At 44.9% G+C, this 17,810-nt stretch overlaps 1 protein-coding gene across 12 annotated transcripts in view; it reads right to left on the bottom strand.

Annotated features, from left to right (window-relative positions):
- Positions 1-17,810, bottom strand: part of camk2d1 (calcium/calmodulin-dependent protein kinase (CaM kinase) II delta 1) — a 240,301-nt gene that overhangs the window by 115,125 nt on the left and 107,366 nt on the right. For all 12 annotated transcript variants that reach the window (XM_084322597.1, XM_084322604.1, XM_084322598.1 and 9 more), the window contains exon 3: positions 16,455-16,514. In XM_084322597.1, coding sequence (XP_084178723.1) covers positions 16,455-16,514 — 60 coding nt within the window. The remainder of the gene's footprint in view (positions 1-16,454; positions 16,515-17,810) is intronic.

Genomic DNA, 17,810 nt, shown 5'->3' with positions numbered 1-17,810 from the left:
GGATTTGTCCTACCCAAGGCTTTTGGTCGGGGGAAAACTTGAATTGTGGTGGAGGGGACTATTTCTTCTACCAGAGTACCAACAAAGTCTAGCACCGTTTCTGTATAATCATCGATGTTGTCTGTGCTCTCACGAAACATGCCCCAGTCTGTGCAATTACACAGATAGATTATGACTGCCCCCTGAATCAGTCTGATCAGTTTGATGCCTACTACGCCATCAACAAGTATTGAAAAGAAAGGGTTAATTCAGCCAATTTTTTAAGTAGACCCTATTTTATCATCCATTTTCGATTCCGACTGGAACCTCCTCAATTGGATCACGAGTGTGCAAGAAATACTTACGATGAAGAACCATATAAATTGTGTTTTCAAAGGAACACTTTATTATTTGAAGAAGCTGGAGAGGGATACATCACAGTCACACTTCCAAGTGATTCTGCCTTTTGATTGCCTTCACAACCGCTAAAGAGAACAGCTCTTTAGTGTATTTCCTGTCAGCTATTGTAGACACCGCCACGGGAAATACACATGGGCCTATTTAGAATGTTTATGTTGTCTATAGGGTAGGGATGCACCGATATGAAAATTTGCGGCCGATACTGATACCGATTGTTCAACTAACACAATCGACCGATACCGATATTTGTGGGGGAAAAAAATTATAATAATAAATATATATATATATATATATATATATATATATATATATATATATATATATATATATATATATATATTAGAGGTGGGCATAGATTAATTTTTTTAATCTAGATTAATCTATCTGCAATCCTGGATTTAATCTAGATTAATCTAGATTAAAATGGCTCAAAAAAAAAAAAAAAAAAAACCTGCCGAAGGCATTCAAAAGATGTGTGTTCTACCCAAAATAATGACCAGAAGTAAGTCCTTACTTTTTCTTTCCTCCTTATGTTTCTCAGGCCAGGTGGCCCATTACACCATGAGCCCATCTCCCGTTTCCAAAATGCATTACAGACTGTTTGAAAAAGCTGTTTTGCTATGATAATTGGTAATGAAATATCAAAATAATGTTCAATAAGATGTACTTGTGTTTAATAAGTTGTTTTATTCAGAAGTTAACACAAATAAATAATATTACCAGTACAGTACAGTATCTAGCACACTCTCAGGAGCAAAACAAAGAATCATTTCAAACTTGAACTATGTGACATGGCTTGAATCAACTGCTCCAGTGGAGTTGCTCAGTGGCCAATGGTGTCAACTGTGGTTGTACTGGGCAGCTCCCAGATGTGAATGGGACTGTGTGAATGTGAAGCAGGGCGTTCCTGAAAAAGTGCATCTGTGCTCAGCGAACCTACCCTGGGTAAATAAAGGAAAGACATTTTATTTATTTATTTTTTTTTTTTTAAGATTAATGCGTTAATTATATTATCGCGCGATACTAGTATAGCGTTAACGGCCCAGCTCTAATATATATATATACATTTGTCTGATTGAAAACTTTATTAACAGATTGCAGAATGGGTACAACTCAGTACGGGCTGAGATATGAATCAGTAATGCTTGCTATGGTTGGGTAAATACGCTGATGTTATTGAACGTGTAGCTATATAACGTTAATGCCACAAAACGAATGCCTTTGTTAATAAGTAGTAACTTTGATGCAGTAGCGTGTGTGTGGGGGCAGGTTTGTGCAGGTCACTTGACTGAAACTTTTTTCAAAGTTTGAACGTGTGGGCCATATTGACGCGACACAAATTGATGGATATTTATCGGCTACTGCCATCGGCACATTTGAGCTTATCGGCCGATAGGCCGATGGCAGTCAACAAGGCACTTATCGGCCGATACCGATACCCGACCGATATATCGGTGCACCCCTACAATAGGGGTGTAACGGTACACAGAAGCCACGGTTCGGTACGTACCTCGGTATTGTGGTTACGGTTCGGTACGAGTTCGGTACAACAGAAACTAAATATTTATAATTATTATTATTTATTTATAATAATTATTATTATTAAATATAATACTTTTCTATAGGCTTGCCGTGGTAGTCAGTGATACTGGTGTCATTCTGTGTCCAGGCATCCACTGAGTAAATGAATTGCCTAGTGCCCCTTTAACAACTTATCCTAAGTTTCACTTGTAGAGAGGATTTAACTTCACAAGACTGAAGACTATAGAGACAGATGACATGTTACAACAATGGCAGATGATTATTTGGATTTAAACACAGTAGCAGTTCAACTGGAGAGGAGCTCAGATGATCAGTCCGGAAAAGTATGTTTCTTTTTTTTATTTGATCAGCTGTGCCTGTGAGAGAGTCCGCGGTTGTTGGTGTGTGTGTGTGCGACGCGCGGCGTGTGTGTTGGCGACGCGTGTGTGTGTCTTTCCATTGGTTTCATTTGGTTAACATTATTGGGCGAACAAGAAAACGAAAGAAAACTGTAAAATTGTAATGACCCTGGCCATGCGCGCTGTTCTCGCACGGAACCCGCGAGTGCCCGCATGCGCAACTGGTATGTTTGCGCTGTGAGGCGTATTCTTCGTATGGCTGCACGTACCGCACTGTGACGGCTGTACTGTAAATTCGCGGGACGAATACACGTACCGTTACACCCCTAGTTGTCAATGTCAAAAGTTATACGATTCCTGGTCTCAAGGGCTCATGGTGTTTTTCTGGCCATTCTCCCAGCTGCAATCCAATTCGGAAATCAGTCAAAACAATGTCCTCAAATGCATTCAAAATATTATATACATTTAAAAAAAATTATCATTTAGCGAACGGTTTTATCCAAAGCGACTTACAAGTTCTGTACGACAAGTCAGCAGGAAGGGTACGACTCTACGACGTGCTGAAACGTTGGTGCTGCAGTGTTGAGTGCATAGTAGACAGTAAGAAGGTTAGTGGACTTTTTATATATTTTTAAAATGTCTGATATTGATTCGAAGGTGTGTATATATATATATATATATATATATTAGAGCTGGGCCGTTAACGGCGTTAACGTGCTGCGTTATCGCGAGACTAGTATCGCGCGATAATATAATTGACGCCGTTAATCTTTTTCTCAGCGTTGGGTCTGTATTGTCCTTAAATACTTGCCGTAGTTCCCAGCTGTGGTACCAGGAAGTGATTGCACTACCGGAGCTGTAGTCAGAATAATGTGTTAAACTAAAGTAGTGGTCCGGTAATCATTGTTATACAGGTGAGGTTAAGAAGTCCTCAGGATATAACACAATTCGGCGATGAGGACGTCTGAATCTGCGCAATGCAAGAAAAAAGAAGTCCGTTGCAAGCTTTGTTTACATTATTAACGACGCGAGTTAGCATGTTAGCTCACGTTGGATACGGGCGGCACTGGGAAACATCTACAAGAGGAGGAAATCCACTTTACACACTAAAGGAAGGATCGACTGGACTATCGTGAGTGTTTACAACAGAAATGGCTTGGGTTATTGGAAATATTGGACCGTTTGATGACAATGTAGCCCCTTTCGTGACTGTGATGCACGGAGTGAATCCACAGTCACTTGCTCCTCAATAGGAAACTAACCTAGATTTACCATGAAGGACTGGTTCTGGCTGAACCGTTCGTTATACAAGAATCACAGAGACGTTTCAAAGGTGCTCACAGTTGCACGAGGGTTTCAGACAGAGATACGGGATGGTTTGAAAGCTCTGCGTTGCTAATAAACATTTTAAATAATTTTTATAAACTGCTCAAAACGGCATTCTTTCTGCCGTTGGGTGATCACAGCGCATGCGCACCATCCCTTATCTCTGTCCGAAATCCTCGTGCAACTGTGAGTACCTTTGTAATTTCTCTGTGATTCTTGTATAACGAACGGTTCGGCCAGAACCAGTCCTTCATGGTAAATCTAGGTTGGTTAAGGTTTCCTATTGAGGAGCAAGTGACTGTGGATTCACTCAGTGCATCACAGTCACGAAAGGGGCTAATGACAATGTGGAGCAAATAAATGAAAATGGGGGACCCTGATGTAAACAAGACAAACGTCTTTCTCTGGTCTGCATCCCCTTAACAATTGTATGTATTGAGCCGTACTGTATTGTACCCATTCTGCAATCTGTTAAATAACGTTTTCATTCATTCATTCATTCATGGAACTGTTACACTGAGCTTGCACTGAATTTGTTGAGAAACCTGCTTCTGCAGCAGTCTGTGTGTGAGCAACCAGTCAGCAGCATTGTGAATTTAGAGATTCACTAAAAGACACATTGAGAGACAGGTTTGTGTGTGGATTAAGAAATGAAGGTTCACAGAAGAAACTACTGACAGAGAGTGATTTGACACTGGAGAGAGCTGTCAATATCAGTGTAACAATGTTAATGGCATCAAAGGAAGGGCACAGAAAATTACGATAAATCTGGTTTTAAAAGAAACACTGGAAATTACAAAAAGAAGAGACATGTTCATGCTGTTGAACAAGGAGATAGAACAGCTAGTGACTCCTCAGATGAAGAGGAGAGGATAAATCTCCTCCTCTGGTCATTATTTGGGTAGAACACACCTATTTTGAACACCTTCGGCAGAATTTTTTTTTTTTTTTGAGCCATTTTAATCTAGATTAATCTAGATTAATTCCAGGATTGCAGGTAGATTAATCTAGATTAAAAAAATTAATCTATGCCCAGCTCTAATATATATATATTAGTGTCTCCTTTGGTCCTTTCAATGATGCCCACTACAATTACACACCACAGCTTCAGTGCCTGTACTCGTCTGATAGGCAGTGTGATGTCATTCTCCGCTCTATTTTTAGACTTCAGGTCCTTTGAATATGAATGTCACAGGAGACAAGGGTGTCTGGCCTTGATTTGCTGCGTAAAGAGAGGATGAGGCACAGCGAGAGCAGAGAGAGAGAGAGAGAGAGAGCAGAGAGAGAGCAGAGAGAGATGGCAGAGAGAGCAGAGAGAGAGCAGAGAGATCAGAGATCAGAGAGAGAGAGAGCAGAGAGAGAGAGAGCAGATAGAGAGCAGAGAGAGAGCAGAGAGAGCGGAGAGAGCAGAGAGAGCAGAGAGAGCGGAGAGAGCATAGAGAGAGCAGAGAGAGAGCAGAGAGAGAGAGAGCAGATAGAGAGCAGAGAGAGAGCAGAGAGAGCGGAGAGAGCAGAGAGAGCAGAGAGAGCAGAGAGAGCATAGAGAGAGCAGAGAGAGAGCAGAGAGAGCATAGAGATCAGAGAGAGAAAGAGAGAGCAGAGAGAGCAGAGAGAGAGCAGAGAGAGAGCAGAGAGAGAAGAGAGAGATCAGAGATCAGAGAGAGAGAGAGCAGAGAGAGAGAGCAGATAGAGAGCAGAGAGAGAGCAGAGAGAGCGGAGAGAGCAGAGAGAGCAGAGAGAGCGGAGAGAGCATAGAGAGAGCAGAGAGAGAGCAGAGAGAGCATAGAGATCAGAGAGAGAAAGAGAGAGCAGAGAGAGCAGAGAGAGAGCAGAGAGAGAGCAGAGAGAGCAGAGAGAGAGCAGAGAGAGCAGAGAGAGAGAGAGAGAGCAGAGAGAGAGCAGAGAGAGAGCAGAGAGCAGAGGAGAGAGGAGAGGAGAGGAGAGAGAGGAGAAAGAGCAGAGAGCAGAGAGAGAGCAGAGAGAGCAGAGAGAGAGCAGAGAGAGAGAGCAGAGAGAGCAGAGAGATCAGAGAGAGAGCAGAGAGATCAGAGAGAGCAGAGAGAGAGCAGAGAGCAGAGAGAGCAGAGAGAGCAGAGAGAGAAGAGAGAGAGAGAGCAGAGAGAGCAGAGAGAGCAGAGAGAGAGCAGAGAGAGAGCAGAGAGATCAGAGAGAGAAAGAGAGAGCAGAGAGAGAAGAGAGAGAGAGCAGAGAGAGCAGAGAGAGCAGAGAGAGAGCAGAGAGAGAGCAGAGAGAGAGCAGAGAGATCAGAGAGAGAAAGAGAGAGCAGAGAGAGCAGAGAGAGAGCAGAGAGAGCAGAGAGAGAGCAGAGAGATCAGAGAGCAGAGAGAGCAGAGAGAGCAGAGAGAGAGCAGAGAGAGAGCAGAGAGCAGAGAGAGAGAGCAGAGAGATCAGAGAGCAGATAGAGAAGAGAGAGAGCAGAGAGAGAAGAGAGAGAGCAGAGAGAGAGCAGAGAGAGCAGAGAGAGAGCAGAGAAAGAGCAGAGAGATCAGAGAGCAGAGAGAGCAGAGAGAGCAGAGAGAGAGCAGAGAGCAGAGAGAGAGAGCAGAGATCAGAGAGCAGAGAGAGAAGAGAGAGAGAGCAGAGAGAGAAGAGAGAGAGAGAGCAGATAGAGCAGAGAGAGCAGAGAGAGAGCAGAGAGATCAGAGAGAGAGCAGAGAGATCAGAGAGAGCAGAGAGAGAGCAGAGAGCAGAGAGATCAGAGAGAGAGCAGAGAGATCAGAGCAGAGAGAGCAGAGAGATCAGAGAGCAGAGAGAGAAGAGAGAGCAGAGAGATAGCAGAGAGAGAGCAGAGAGATCAGAGAGCAGAGAGAGCAGAGAGAGCAGAGAGAGCAGAGAGAGAGAAGAGAGAGAGCAGAGAGAGAGCAGAGAGAGCAGAGAGAGCAGAGAGAGAGCAGAGAGATCAGAGAGAGAGCAGAGAGATCAGATAGCAGAGAGAGAAGAGAGAGAGATCAGAGAGAAGAGAGAGAGCAGAGAGAGAGCAGAGAGAGCAGAGAGAGCAGAGAGAGCAGAGAGAGCAGAGAGATCAGAGAGCAGAGAGAGCAGAGAGAGCAGAGATAGAGCAGAGAGTGCAGAGAGCAGAGAGAGAGCAGAGAGAGAGCAGAGAGATCAGAGAGCAGAGAGAGAGCAGAGAGTGCAGAGAGCAGATAGAGAGCAGAGAGAGAGCAGAGAGAGAGCAGAGAGTGCAGAGAGCAGAGAGAGAGCAGAGAGAGCAGAGAGATCAGAGAGAGGGCAGAGAGAGCAGAGAGAGAGTAGAGAGAGAGCAGAGAGAGAGCAGAGAGAGCAGAGAGAGCAGTGAGAGAGCAGATAGAGCAGAGAGAGCAGAGAGAGAGCAGAGAGAGAGCAGAGAGAGAGCAGAGAGAGAAAGAGAGAGAGGGAAAGAGAGAGCAGAGAGAGCAGAGAGAGAGCAGAGAGAGAGAGCAGAGAGAGAGCAGAGAGAGAGCAGAGAGAGAGAGCAGAGAGAGAGAGCAGAGAGAGAGCAGAGAGAGAGAGAGAGAGAGAGAGAGAGAGGGAAAGAGAGAGCAGAGAGAGCAGAGAGAGAAAGAGAGAGAGAGAAAGAGAGAGCCTGCTAAGGTTGGCATTTCACACAGTGCAGGCAATTAGCTAGTCTGTCTAATGGACATGTAATGAAACACCACAGAGAGAGAGAGAGGTGTTCTGAATTATATGAGAGAGAGAGAGAGAGAGAGAGAGAGAGAGAGAGAGAGAGAGAGAGCGAGATAGAGAGAGAGAGAGAGAGAAAGAGAGAGAGAGAGACTTTGACTTTTGATGTTCTTTATTAAAACATGTCAACTAAAAACAGTCAGTAGAGACACAAAAAACTCACGGCATCTTCATAAAAACAACACACACACACACCCACCCACCCGCACGCGCGCACACACACACACACACACACACACACACACACACACACACACACACACACACACACACACACACACACACACACACACACACACACACACACACACACACACACACACACACACACACACACACACACACACACACACACACACACACACACACACACACACACACACACACACACACACACACACACACACACACACACACACACACACACACACACACACACACACACACACACACACACACACACACACACACACACACACACACACACACACACACACACACACACACACACACACACACACACACACACACACACACACACACACACACACACACACACACACACACACACACACACACACACACACACACACACACACACACACACACACACACACACACACACACACACACACACACACACACACACACACACACACACACACACACACACACACACACACACACACACACACACACACACACACACACACACACACACACACACCCTTGATCATATTCCTACGGGTCAGCCAAATGGCTAACTTAGCCTGCCCGTAAACAAAGTTCAGTAAAACGCTCACAACCTTGTTACTTAATGAATATGTTTGGCCAAGGATGAAACTCTCCACACAGAACATCACCCCCAGCTTCACACACAACCCTTTTAGGAACCACAACACCCTATTAATCCTTTGACACTCTAGGAAAACATGGGTTACAGTCTCAGATACTCCGCAAAAGGGGCACCCATCACCCACCCCTGGATCCACCCGAGCCAGGAACCGATTCGTTGCCAACACCCCATGCGCTATCCTCCACTGTAGGTCCCCTGACCTCTTAGGCAGTGGCTGTTTGTAAAAAACCCTCCACCTAAAGCTAGCAGTGCTGCCATCACCCAGCACCCCCTGCCACTGATGCTGCCTGACGTCCTGCAGGGACCTGATGTTTCTGACCTTCATGCATGTTATGTACAGAGCCTTGCCACATGCCAGGCTAAACTGCCCCAAGCTGGGGGTGGAAAAGGACAGTAACCCTCCCCCCTCCTGCCAGACCCCATTCTCTGCCGATACCTGCAATGCAGGGAACTCCAGCCCCTGCCCTCCCTGTGGCATCACTGTGCGGTCTCTGACATAGTCCGGCAGAACCCCCAGCACTTCTCTGATAAACCCTTCCAGCAGTCTCAGAGATGTTATTCCAGTCTGTAGCGAAAGCTCCTGAGGGGTCTTCCACTCCCCTCTCTCTGGCGACAGTAAATGTGAACGTTTTCTGATGCCCCCTCTCATGAGCCGCTGTCTCAGGGTGACAGAACGCACCGCCTCTAGGGGGAACAAAGTGTTATAGAAAAGAGGCTCCTCCCATACCCACGGTCCTTGTGCCTCATCCTCCACCTGAGTCTTTCTCAGCAGCCGCCAAGCCCTCAGCACCGACAGGTAGAAATCCGAGACCCCCACAGTGTTCAACTCCTCCAGTTCCATCAGGAACAACTGCAGGTCCAGCCCTAAACCACCAGCCTTCCGCAGCAGTGCACATGCTGGCCCCCTCCAGCATATTCCTGTACTGTATTGCAGCTTCTGTGCTGCCTGGAGCCTGAAAGCATTCATCCTGCTCTCTAGGTCGATAAGGCCTTGTCCTCCTTCCTGAACCGGCAAATAAAGGACTGCGGCCCTCAGCCAGTGATGTCCGGACCAGAAAAAGTCCACCAGCTTCCTCTGGATGTCCGCCAGGAAGCCTCTGGGGGGGTTAAGAACAGCCAGCCGATGCCACAGGGATGAAGCCACCAGGTTATTCACTATTAGCACCCTCCCTCTATAGGATATCTGCGCTAGCAGCCACTTCCACCTTGACAACCTAGCCACCATTGACTGTGCTACTCCCTCCCAATTTTTACTGACCCACCCCTCTGATCCCAGATATACCCCTAAAAGCTTGAGCCCATTCACACCCCACTGTAGCCCCCCCGGGAACTGTGGTAATGTCAGGCCCCTCCATGCCCCACACTGCAGCGCCTCACTCTTACCCCAGTTCACCCTCGCTGAAGCTGCTCTCGCATACACCTCTAGGCTATTCTCTATGGCTCTTACATCCTCCCCATCCCTGACAAAGATGGTCAAGTCATCCGCGTAGGCAGACAGACATATTGGCCTGTCGATCCCCAACTCGGGTGAACCCACAGTCCCACACCCTTCAACCTCTTCTTCAACAAACACAGAAAAGGCTCAATGGCCAAAGTGTAGAGCTGACCTGACAGTGGGCAGCCCTGGCGGATCCCCCTCCCCACCTGGACTGGCCTGCTCAGGCCCCCACCCACTTTTATCAGACAGGAGGCCCCATTGTATAACATTTTTACAATTGACATAAAACTCTCCCCAAACCCAAACCCGGCAAGAACATTATACAGATACCCATGGTCCACCCTGTCAAACGCCGTCTCTTGATCAATAGAGATGACTCCAAAGTTCATATTATGTTGCCTTGACAGGTCCAACATGTCCCTTATTAAAAACAAATTGTCTGTCATTGAACGCCCAGGCACACCATATGACTGGTCCTGGTGCACCACAGACTCAAGGTGCATGTTAAGCCTGTTGGCCAGGCACTTTGCAACCAACTTGTAATCCGCTGAAAGAATTGCTACAGGTCTCCAGTTCTTGAGCTCACTGAGGTCCCCCTTCTTCGGCAGTAGAGCCAGAACTGCCCGCTGGCAGCTCAACAGATGTGAGAGAGAGAGAGAGAGAGAGAGAGAGAAGACAGATGTGAGAGACAAGTGGAAAGAGGGAGAAAGAGAGAGAATGAGAGGAGCAATAGAAAATGAAAGATAAAGATGAAGACAATGATAGAGAAAGAGGCGGAACAAATTTAAAAGAATGGGTTAAAAAGAGAAGGATGGAAAAGAGAGAGAGAATAGACGGACAGATGGGAGGAGAGGATTCCCTTACGTCTTCATTAGCTTACACCCTGATTGACATCTCTGTGATCCATCGCCGTGGCGACCTTCAAGGGGGCTTTCCCGGGGACCGACGCCTCGCGGCCGGAATGCTAACGACATCATCACCACCCCCTGGGGCTCGGAGACACGGCCGGCCTCGAGACAAAGGGGGCGCGCGTGTGTCTGCAACACTGAGAGCCTCCCCCTCAGCAGATGCTGCAGCGCCACGGCTGAACGCCATCTAATCCATCCGCATCGTGACAGGAATCCCCCTCTGGATACAAACACCCCCAACACAGGCTTCAGCATTCTCCCCATAACACACGTTCATTGACATGAAGAGAAAACGGTTACAATATTATCCTTAAACTGTCTTTTTACCTTTTTTCTTATTCTCTGCACTATTTTTATTCATATTTTTAGAGTAATTTTGTATCTATTATATGCTAATTGTATGTCTATTTATATTGCTGTGAAGCACTTTGGGCTGCACTTCTTGTATGAAAGGTGCTATACAAATAAAAAAAATAAAAATTATTATTATCAATGCAATATCGGCAATTTAGCATTTTGTCCATATGGTGCAGCTTTAAGTCTGTTCACTCCAATCAGTTAAGGATTGTTATCTTCTAAGCAGAACGACTGGGGGTCGATAGACAGACACATCATCTTTCGTTAGGGGAGTGAATGGAAACCCAACGGATGATTATGGTTACCCAATAACTTAATAATAGGCTAAACACAATTCCATCATAATGGTCACAAAGAGCTGTATCTAAGTGATCAAATTGTGCATATCAAAGAACTGAAGGCATGGTAAAAATAGCTCTGGCTTAATTAAGGCTCCAAATTAACCATTGATTAAAGGGATCTCGATAGCTCTCAAAGACACAGAAGACATTGGGTATGTTTTACGTCGTCCTCACAGCGGAACGATATGATTCAGGTTAAAAAGTGGCCCTTTAAAGCAGCAGGGAGAAATGAGAAGGCAACCGTGCAACCTAATATACTAATAACCAAATATCTAGCAACAGAAATTATTCTGAAATGCACATGTACCATGTTTTTTCTTTATAACATTCTATTATTCTATATTATTTATAATTATAGAATTATTCTATTCTATTATTATTATTCCCTGGTGGTTAGGATTCGGCGCTCTCACCGCCGCGGCCCGGGTTCGATTCCCGGTCAGGGAACTCACTTTTGTGGCGGCACTGTCGCCTCGCAGCTAGAAGGTCGTGGGTTCAATTCCCGCTTGGGGACCAGGTTGCCGTGTTGCTAGTTACCCAGGTGGGGTATCTCCCGGGCCTTTCTGTGTGGAGTTTGCATGTTCTCCCCCCGTGCTCGCAAGGGTTTCCCCTCCCAATAAGATAAACCCAATGGAAAAACATGCGCAACAGATCGCTAACGCTGTCGCGTCCCTGACGAAGACGGACAGGAGCACTTGGATTGGTCCCCGGGCGCGGCTGAAGGACGACGCGGGAGGTGCAGAGAACATTTCGTCAGTGACTCAGTGCATGTGTGTGTGTGTGTGTGTGTGTGTGTGTGTGTGTGTGTGTGTGGGTCGCCCATCGCATGTGTGTGTGTGTGTGTTCATCTGATGACAAATAAAGACTTATACTTACATCCATAATCATTCCTACATCGTGTTTCCATCCTTTTCTCATGCATTTAGTATTTTTGCATATGCTTAGTCTGTGATGGGATGATAGGTAGTAAACAGGCTGCGTCTATCTTTTTACCAACGGATTTCCAGTTCCGCGTTCGCGTTCTGCGATCTGATTGGCCACTGACGTTTCTGGTGCGATCCGATTGGCCACTGACGTTTCTGGTCATGTGACATGTGCGCCCAATCGCGTGACGCCTGTGTCTTTGCCCATTTCCGCCTCGAACGGCATGCAAACTACCTAACGCCTAGTTTATCACTGGTTAAGCTTAGGCGACTCTTTCGAAGTTGGTTAAGGTTAGAGTTTGGAATCAGGGCTGGTGTTCTATCGCCCTGCTTTAAGACAAACTCTAACCTTAACCAACTTCGAAAGAGTGCCTAAGCTTAACCGGTGAAAGAAACAGGCGTCACACGATTGGTCGCACATGTCACACGACCAGAAACGTCAGTGGCCAATCAGATCGCAGAACGCGCACGCGTAACTGGAAATCCGTTGGTAAAAGTATTGACGCAAACAGGCTTCTCTCACAGAAGGTTAAAGGTCAGTGAGTTCCCATCTAAGGTAATAGCCAGGCCTTGGTTTGAGAGTGGACTGACGCTCATGGTCAACTTAGTTTACCAACGATTGCTACCTCGAGGAAAATCTGGCATCCTGCCGTCTTAAATGTCTTGTTGAACAATGGCTGTGTTCCCGCTCTTTTCTTTGTGTAAAGAGGCCTTTTGTACGGAAGCCCTAAGAGGCCGTACATTCATACATTTTATTTACTCCGTTTTCCTGTGATAACGAGTTAATTTAATTTGTTTTCTCGTTATCACGAGAAAACAAAGTCCGTTTCCTTGTGATAACGATTTATTATTTCGTTATCTCAACATAACGAAGTCCGTTTTCTCGTGATAACGGATTAATTTATCTCATTATCTCGAGAAAACGAAGTCCGTTTTCTCGTGAAAACGGATTCATTTATTTCAGGGGGGTACATGACATACAGGTACTGTATACACAGTACTGTTACATTTGTGACATACAAGATATGCAAATATACAGTACTGTTAAACAGAGATCCTAACAGAAAATATACATATGATACGATGGGGAGGAAACTGTACATTAGGAGGGGGTGGGTGGGAGGGGTTTGGACATACGGGGGCCAGTTTGGAGTTGCAGCCTCCCGTAGCCAGGTGCTCTTTGAGAGCTCACTTTAATTGCGCCGCCGGTAAAGCTGAAGCCTTTGCTAACAGTCTTCTTAGATGACGCACACTAATGTGTATATAGATATTATCTGTAACAGCAAGGCATAAAGCTATTTCAGCCTGTGTCAGGCCTTGATTGAAGAGATATGTGACGCGGTGATCAATATCCTCCTGCTCCTTTAGGCCCTTTCGTGACTGTGATACACCTGCTCCTCTGACATTGCGACACTGAATGATGTTTCCTGCAGTGATCTAATATATACTAGACTATCGCTTCGTTTTCTCGAGACAATGATCCCGTTATCACGAGAAAACAAATTAAATTAACTCGTTATCACGGGAAAACGGAGTAAATAAAATATATGAATGTACGGCCTCTTAGGGCTTCCGTACTTTTGTCTCCCACTTCTCACTAACTCTCTTTCCCTTTATCATCTCCCTCGCTCCTTCTCCCTTTAAAGTTATTTTAGACTTGATCTTGATCAAACAAACTATCCTTTGATTAGTGTTTATTTTAGTTTTTTTTTGTATGGATCCATACAACTATCATTATTGAACTTTAGAAATTGTCTCCTGATCATTATAATTTCAACAATTAAATAGAATTTTTTAATAACCATTAACACTTTCAGTGCCCAGCAGGGGGCGCACATTTAGTGCTTGAATGACCCACCATCCTCTTCAATGTTAGCATTAATATCGCCTAATCTATGTTTTAAATTATGTGTCTAATCTGCCCGTTGCTTATCAATAACTCATTTTCCAGTCAACATTGTCGAAGCGGATTGTTTTTTTATCGGTTCATTTCCGTTTTATAGCATTTTGAAAAGCCCTCGTTTTAAAGGGGGGAAAAAAGAATCCGTGATAAACGCCCTGTACTGTAATATTCTAGAACGTTGTCATTTTTCGGCCTATTTATAAATCGTTTTCAAATAAACGCTAGATTATCGGTAGTATATGTGTACGTATGCACGCTGGTGCTGCGAGCTGAAAATCGATTCTCTTAGTTCCTGATCGCTCGCACAGTCAAACAGCCATATCACATATAGGGGAAAAGCTTATATCTCCGTGAAAACAGGTCTGATTATCCTAAGACTGGTCAAATAGATTCCTTACCTGAGATCAGATGGTATCCAAATGGATTAATCCAATTCCTGATCGCCATTCCAAAAATCGATCATTTTATTGATCCAACGCCACATACTGTAAAACACATATTACACGCTGTGCTGAGGCTCCACAATGACTGGGATCATCTCCGGTTACATGCGTGAGAAGTAAAATGTGGATTCCGGAGTTTTTTTTTCTCATCCATTTTCATTGAGTCCATTCCAAAAGGGTGCATTACCATCTGGGAGACGATAGGGGGCGCTTTTTTCACATCTGAGCTCCTGGTGGAGCTGGTTTCCCAACGGTAGACTCGGTTGATGAAATATGAATTCAGATCGTTAAAAAAAAAAAAATTCACAAGAATTCTCGTGATGGGCATTCAGGGGTCGGGCTGATAACACGAGAAATGTCGTGATGGGCATTCAAAGTGTTAATAAGTCAGGGATATAGTTCTTCATCATTTTATCAAATGTAAATAGAAAAATCAGTTTTGGTTGTTGCTTTCATGGGCTACCTTGTGTTCTTTCTTTCCTTTTTTCTAGTAGCTGCAATAGACTAGGGCTGACCCCGATTAGTCAAATAGTCGACTAATCGATCGAAAGGAGCCGTAGTCTACTGCCAACCTCTTAGTCGAATGCCCAAGAATACAATAAAATACAAATTCAAATTTTTTTTTTTTTCTAAAAGCAAAGAGGCCTAGAAGCGTGGCTAACACTAATGGAGTGCATACCAGAGAGGCTAACTGCCTAAGAAAACAGGCACTGAGGCACTGAAAGAGGATTTCACCTGTCTAATGAAAACATACTAGACAAAATCAAGATGTATCCATCAGTCAGTGGACCAATTGCATGCTTTCGCAGAGGACAATAAGCCTTCAGTCGACTCCTTCAGACATTAAACACCCCCACAGCCCAAATGGAATGATACAAAAAAAATTGAAATTCGTATAAAAAAAATATTTATAAAAGAAAATGTCTATAGTCTGCATATTTTGGCCAATCAAAGTCGACTATACAAATCCTTAGTCGGGGACAGCCCTATAATAGACGGATGTGTATCTTTTTCTATTTCCATCCCTATCGAATTCCACACCACCACGAGACACTGTGGGGCAAACAGTAAACATGGCCGCCGGGAACCCTGTATAACCACGGCTCTTTGTGAAACCATCCTTAGCGCTATGACAGTTCGCTGCCTCCCCCGTCTCCAACAGCACGACAATGGACTTAACAAACTAAATAACCCCCTTATCATTCCTTTCTCTTTCTCTTCCGCCCTCATCATCTATCGTTCTTTGGTCGTGGGGAGAAGAGAGATGAAAGGGCGGTGTTTTATTTTTTCTTTCTTTCAGCGTGTACCCGCGTCGTGACTGAGGTGATAATTACAGTGGCCACTGTGTTTCTCTTGGCAACTCGCCTACGAGGGTGGGTGGGTGGGTGGGTGGGCGGACGGGCGCGCGGGGGGGTGCAGGGTGCGTTGGGAAGGGAAGGTTGAAGGCAGGGGTGGCTCCACGTGCAGATGGGACTCCGTGTTTAGACGTACCGTACCGAGGGAGCTAGGTATCCACATCAAATGGGTTTAGGCAGAACCTTGTTTGTTTGGCTTCGGAATCTAAATGAGAAAGGTCTCTGGGGAAATCAGAAGTTCCAGTAGGTGTGTGCGGTGTGCACATGCCTGCATGTGAAATGTCTGTTTCTGTGCGTGCATGCGTGTGTTTGTGCATGCGTGTGCCTGTGTGAGAGGTGACTTTCTGGAGGGTGCAGCGGTAAGAGTGCTAAATAAACATCTCTGTCATGGAAATCAAAGGTCTCTCTCGCAAAGTGTCTCACTTATCGTGTCTAACACAGCTCCCTCTCTCCCCCTCTCTCTCTCTAACGTTGTGCTCATCTATATGTTATGCTCTTCATGATCTCCTTGTATTTCTTTTTATATATGTTATGTAAAGCACTTTCAATTGTCCGTGTATGAAATGGGCTATATAAATAATCTAGATCTAATGATCTTGATCACATGATCTATTGGTTTTAATCTGGTGATTTAATGATCTTACCAATATTGGCATGCTTGAGAAGACGGCAGATCCTGGCCTCTCGCTCCAACTTCTGGTGATCTGTTGAGGAGGAGAGTGAAGGAGACGACATTAGACTTAACATGGATAACACACGAGACACACGCAAGATACACAATCTAACACATGGGCTACACACACGCGCAAGATATGCAATCGAACACAGGCTACACATAGGACGGCTTGCTGATGCAACTCCATCACTCAGAGACACACGTTTGTTTTTATGTTGTTGTTTTTGTTGTTGCTGCTGCCGTCAGTCGTCTTTGTATTGTGTTGTTGTGACGGAGGCCCCTTGTGAAAACAAGATGCTACGTCTCAAGGGGCCTATTATCGTGCGAGAAACAATACATTTACATTTTGCAAATGTTTTACACACTACATTTACAATTTACAAACGTTTTCCAATACATTTCCACAAAGGATTTGATGAGAGGCTTCGTCAGACCCTGAGCTTATCGAATCCAACCGAACCGGTTCTATTTTGGTTGATGGATGGAACCCAACCCTGCAATGACCTCAAACTAATAGATCCAAACTCAGAATTGATCAATTCCTAAACCTATAGGAGTGCTATGGGTACATCCACACACGCACACACACACACACACACAGGCGCACACACACGCACACACACACGCACACGCACATTAACAAAGTGCTTCTGGTCATTTACTAGAAGCACTTTGCTTAATTCTGTAGGTCACAACTAGACACAGCTTGTCTCCATACTCCTCTTCACATTCTTCAAACATCTCCAGAGATAACGCCACGCCACGCCCTAGAATGCACATTTACATTTAGTCATTTAGCTGACGCTTTTATCCAAAGCGACTTACAAGTTTTGTACAACAAGCCATCAGGAAGGGCACAACTCTATCAGCTGAGTAACAATGTTCATCAAAGTGTTGAATGCTACAGTGTAGGTTAGTATATTAGGACAAGTGCATGATAGTAAGGTTAGATATATATATATATATATATATATAATTTCTTTATTTTTTTAATTATTTTCGTCTTTAGTCGACGGCGAAAGATTGGACGGGTTTCGGCTGTCCTGTTCGTTCCACCATTGTGGACAGGAATTTATCTTTGTGTTGTGATTTACACAACTACTCACAGTACAACTACTCACAGTACAACTACTCACACTACAACTACTCACAGTACAACTACTCACAGTACAACTACTCACACTACAACTACTCACACTACAACTACTCACAGTACAACTACTCACACTACAACTACTCACACTACAACTACTCACACTACAACTACTCACACTACAACACTCACACTACAACTACTCACAGTACAACTACTCACACTACAACT

The sequence above is a fragment of the Notolepis coatsorum genome (assembly GCF_963971535.1).
Source record: "Notolepis coatsorum genome assembly, chromosome: 1".
Taxonomy (NCBI): Eukaryota; Metazoa; Chordata; class Actinopteri; order Aulopiformes; family Paralepididae; genus Notolepis; species Notolepis coatsorum.
Note: the sequence above shows the minus strand (reverse complement) of the source record. Positions and strands in the feature narration are given on the sequence as shown.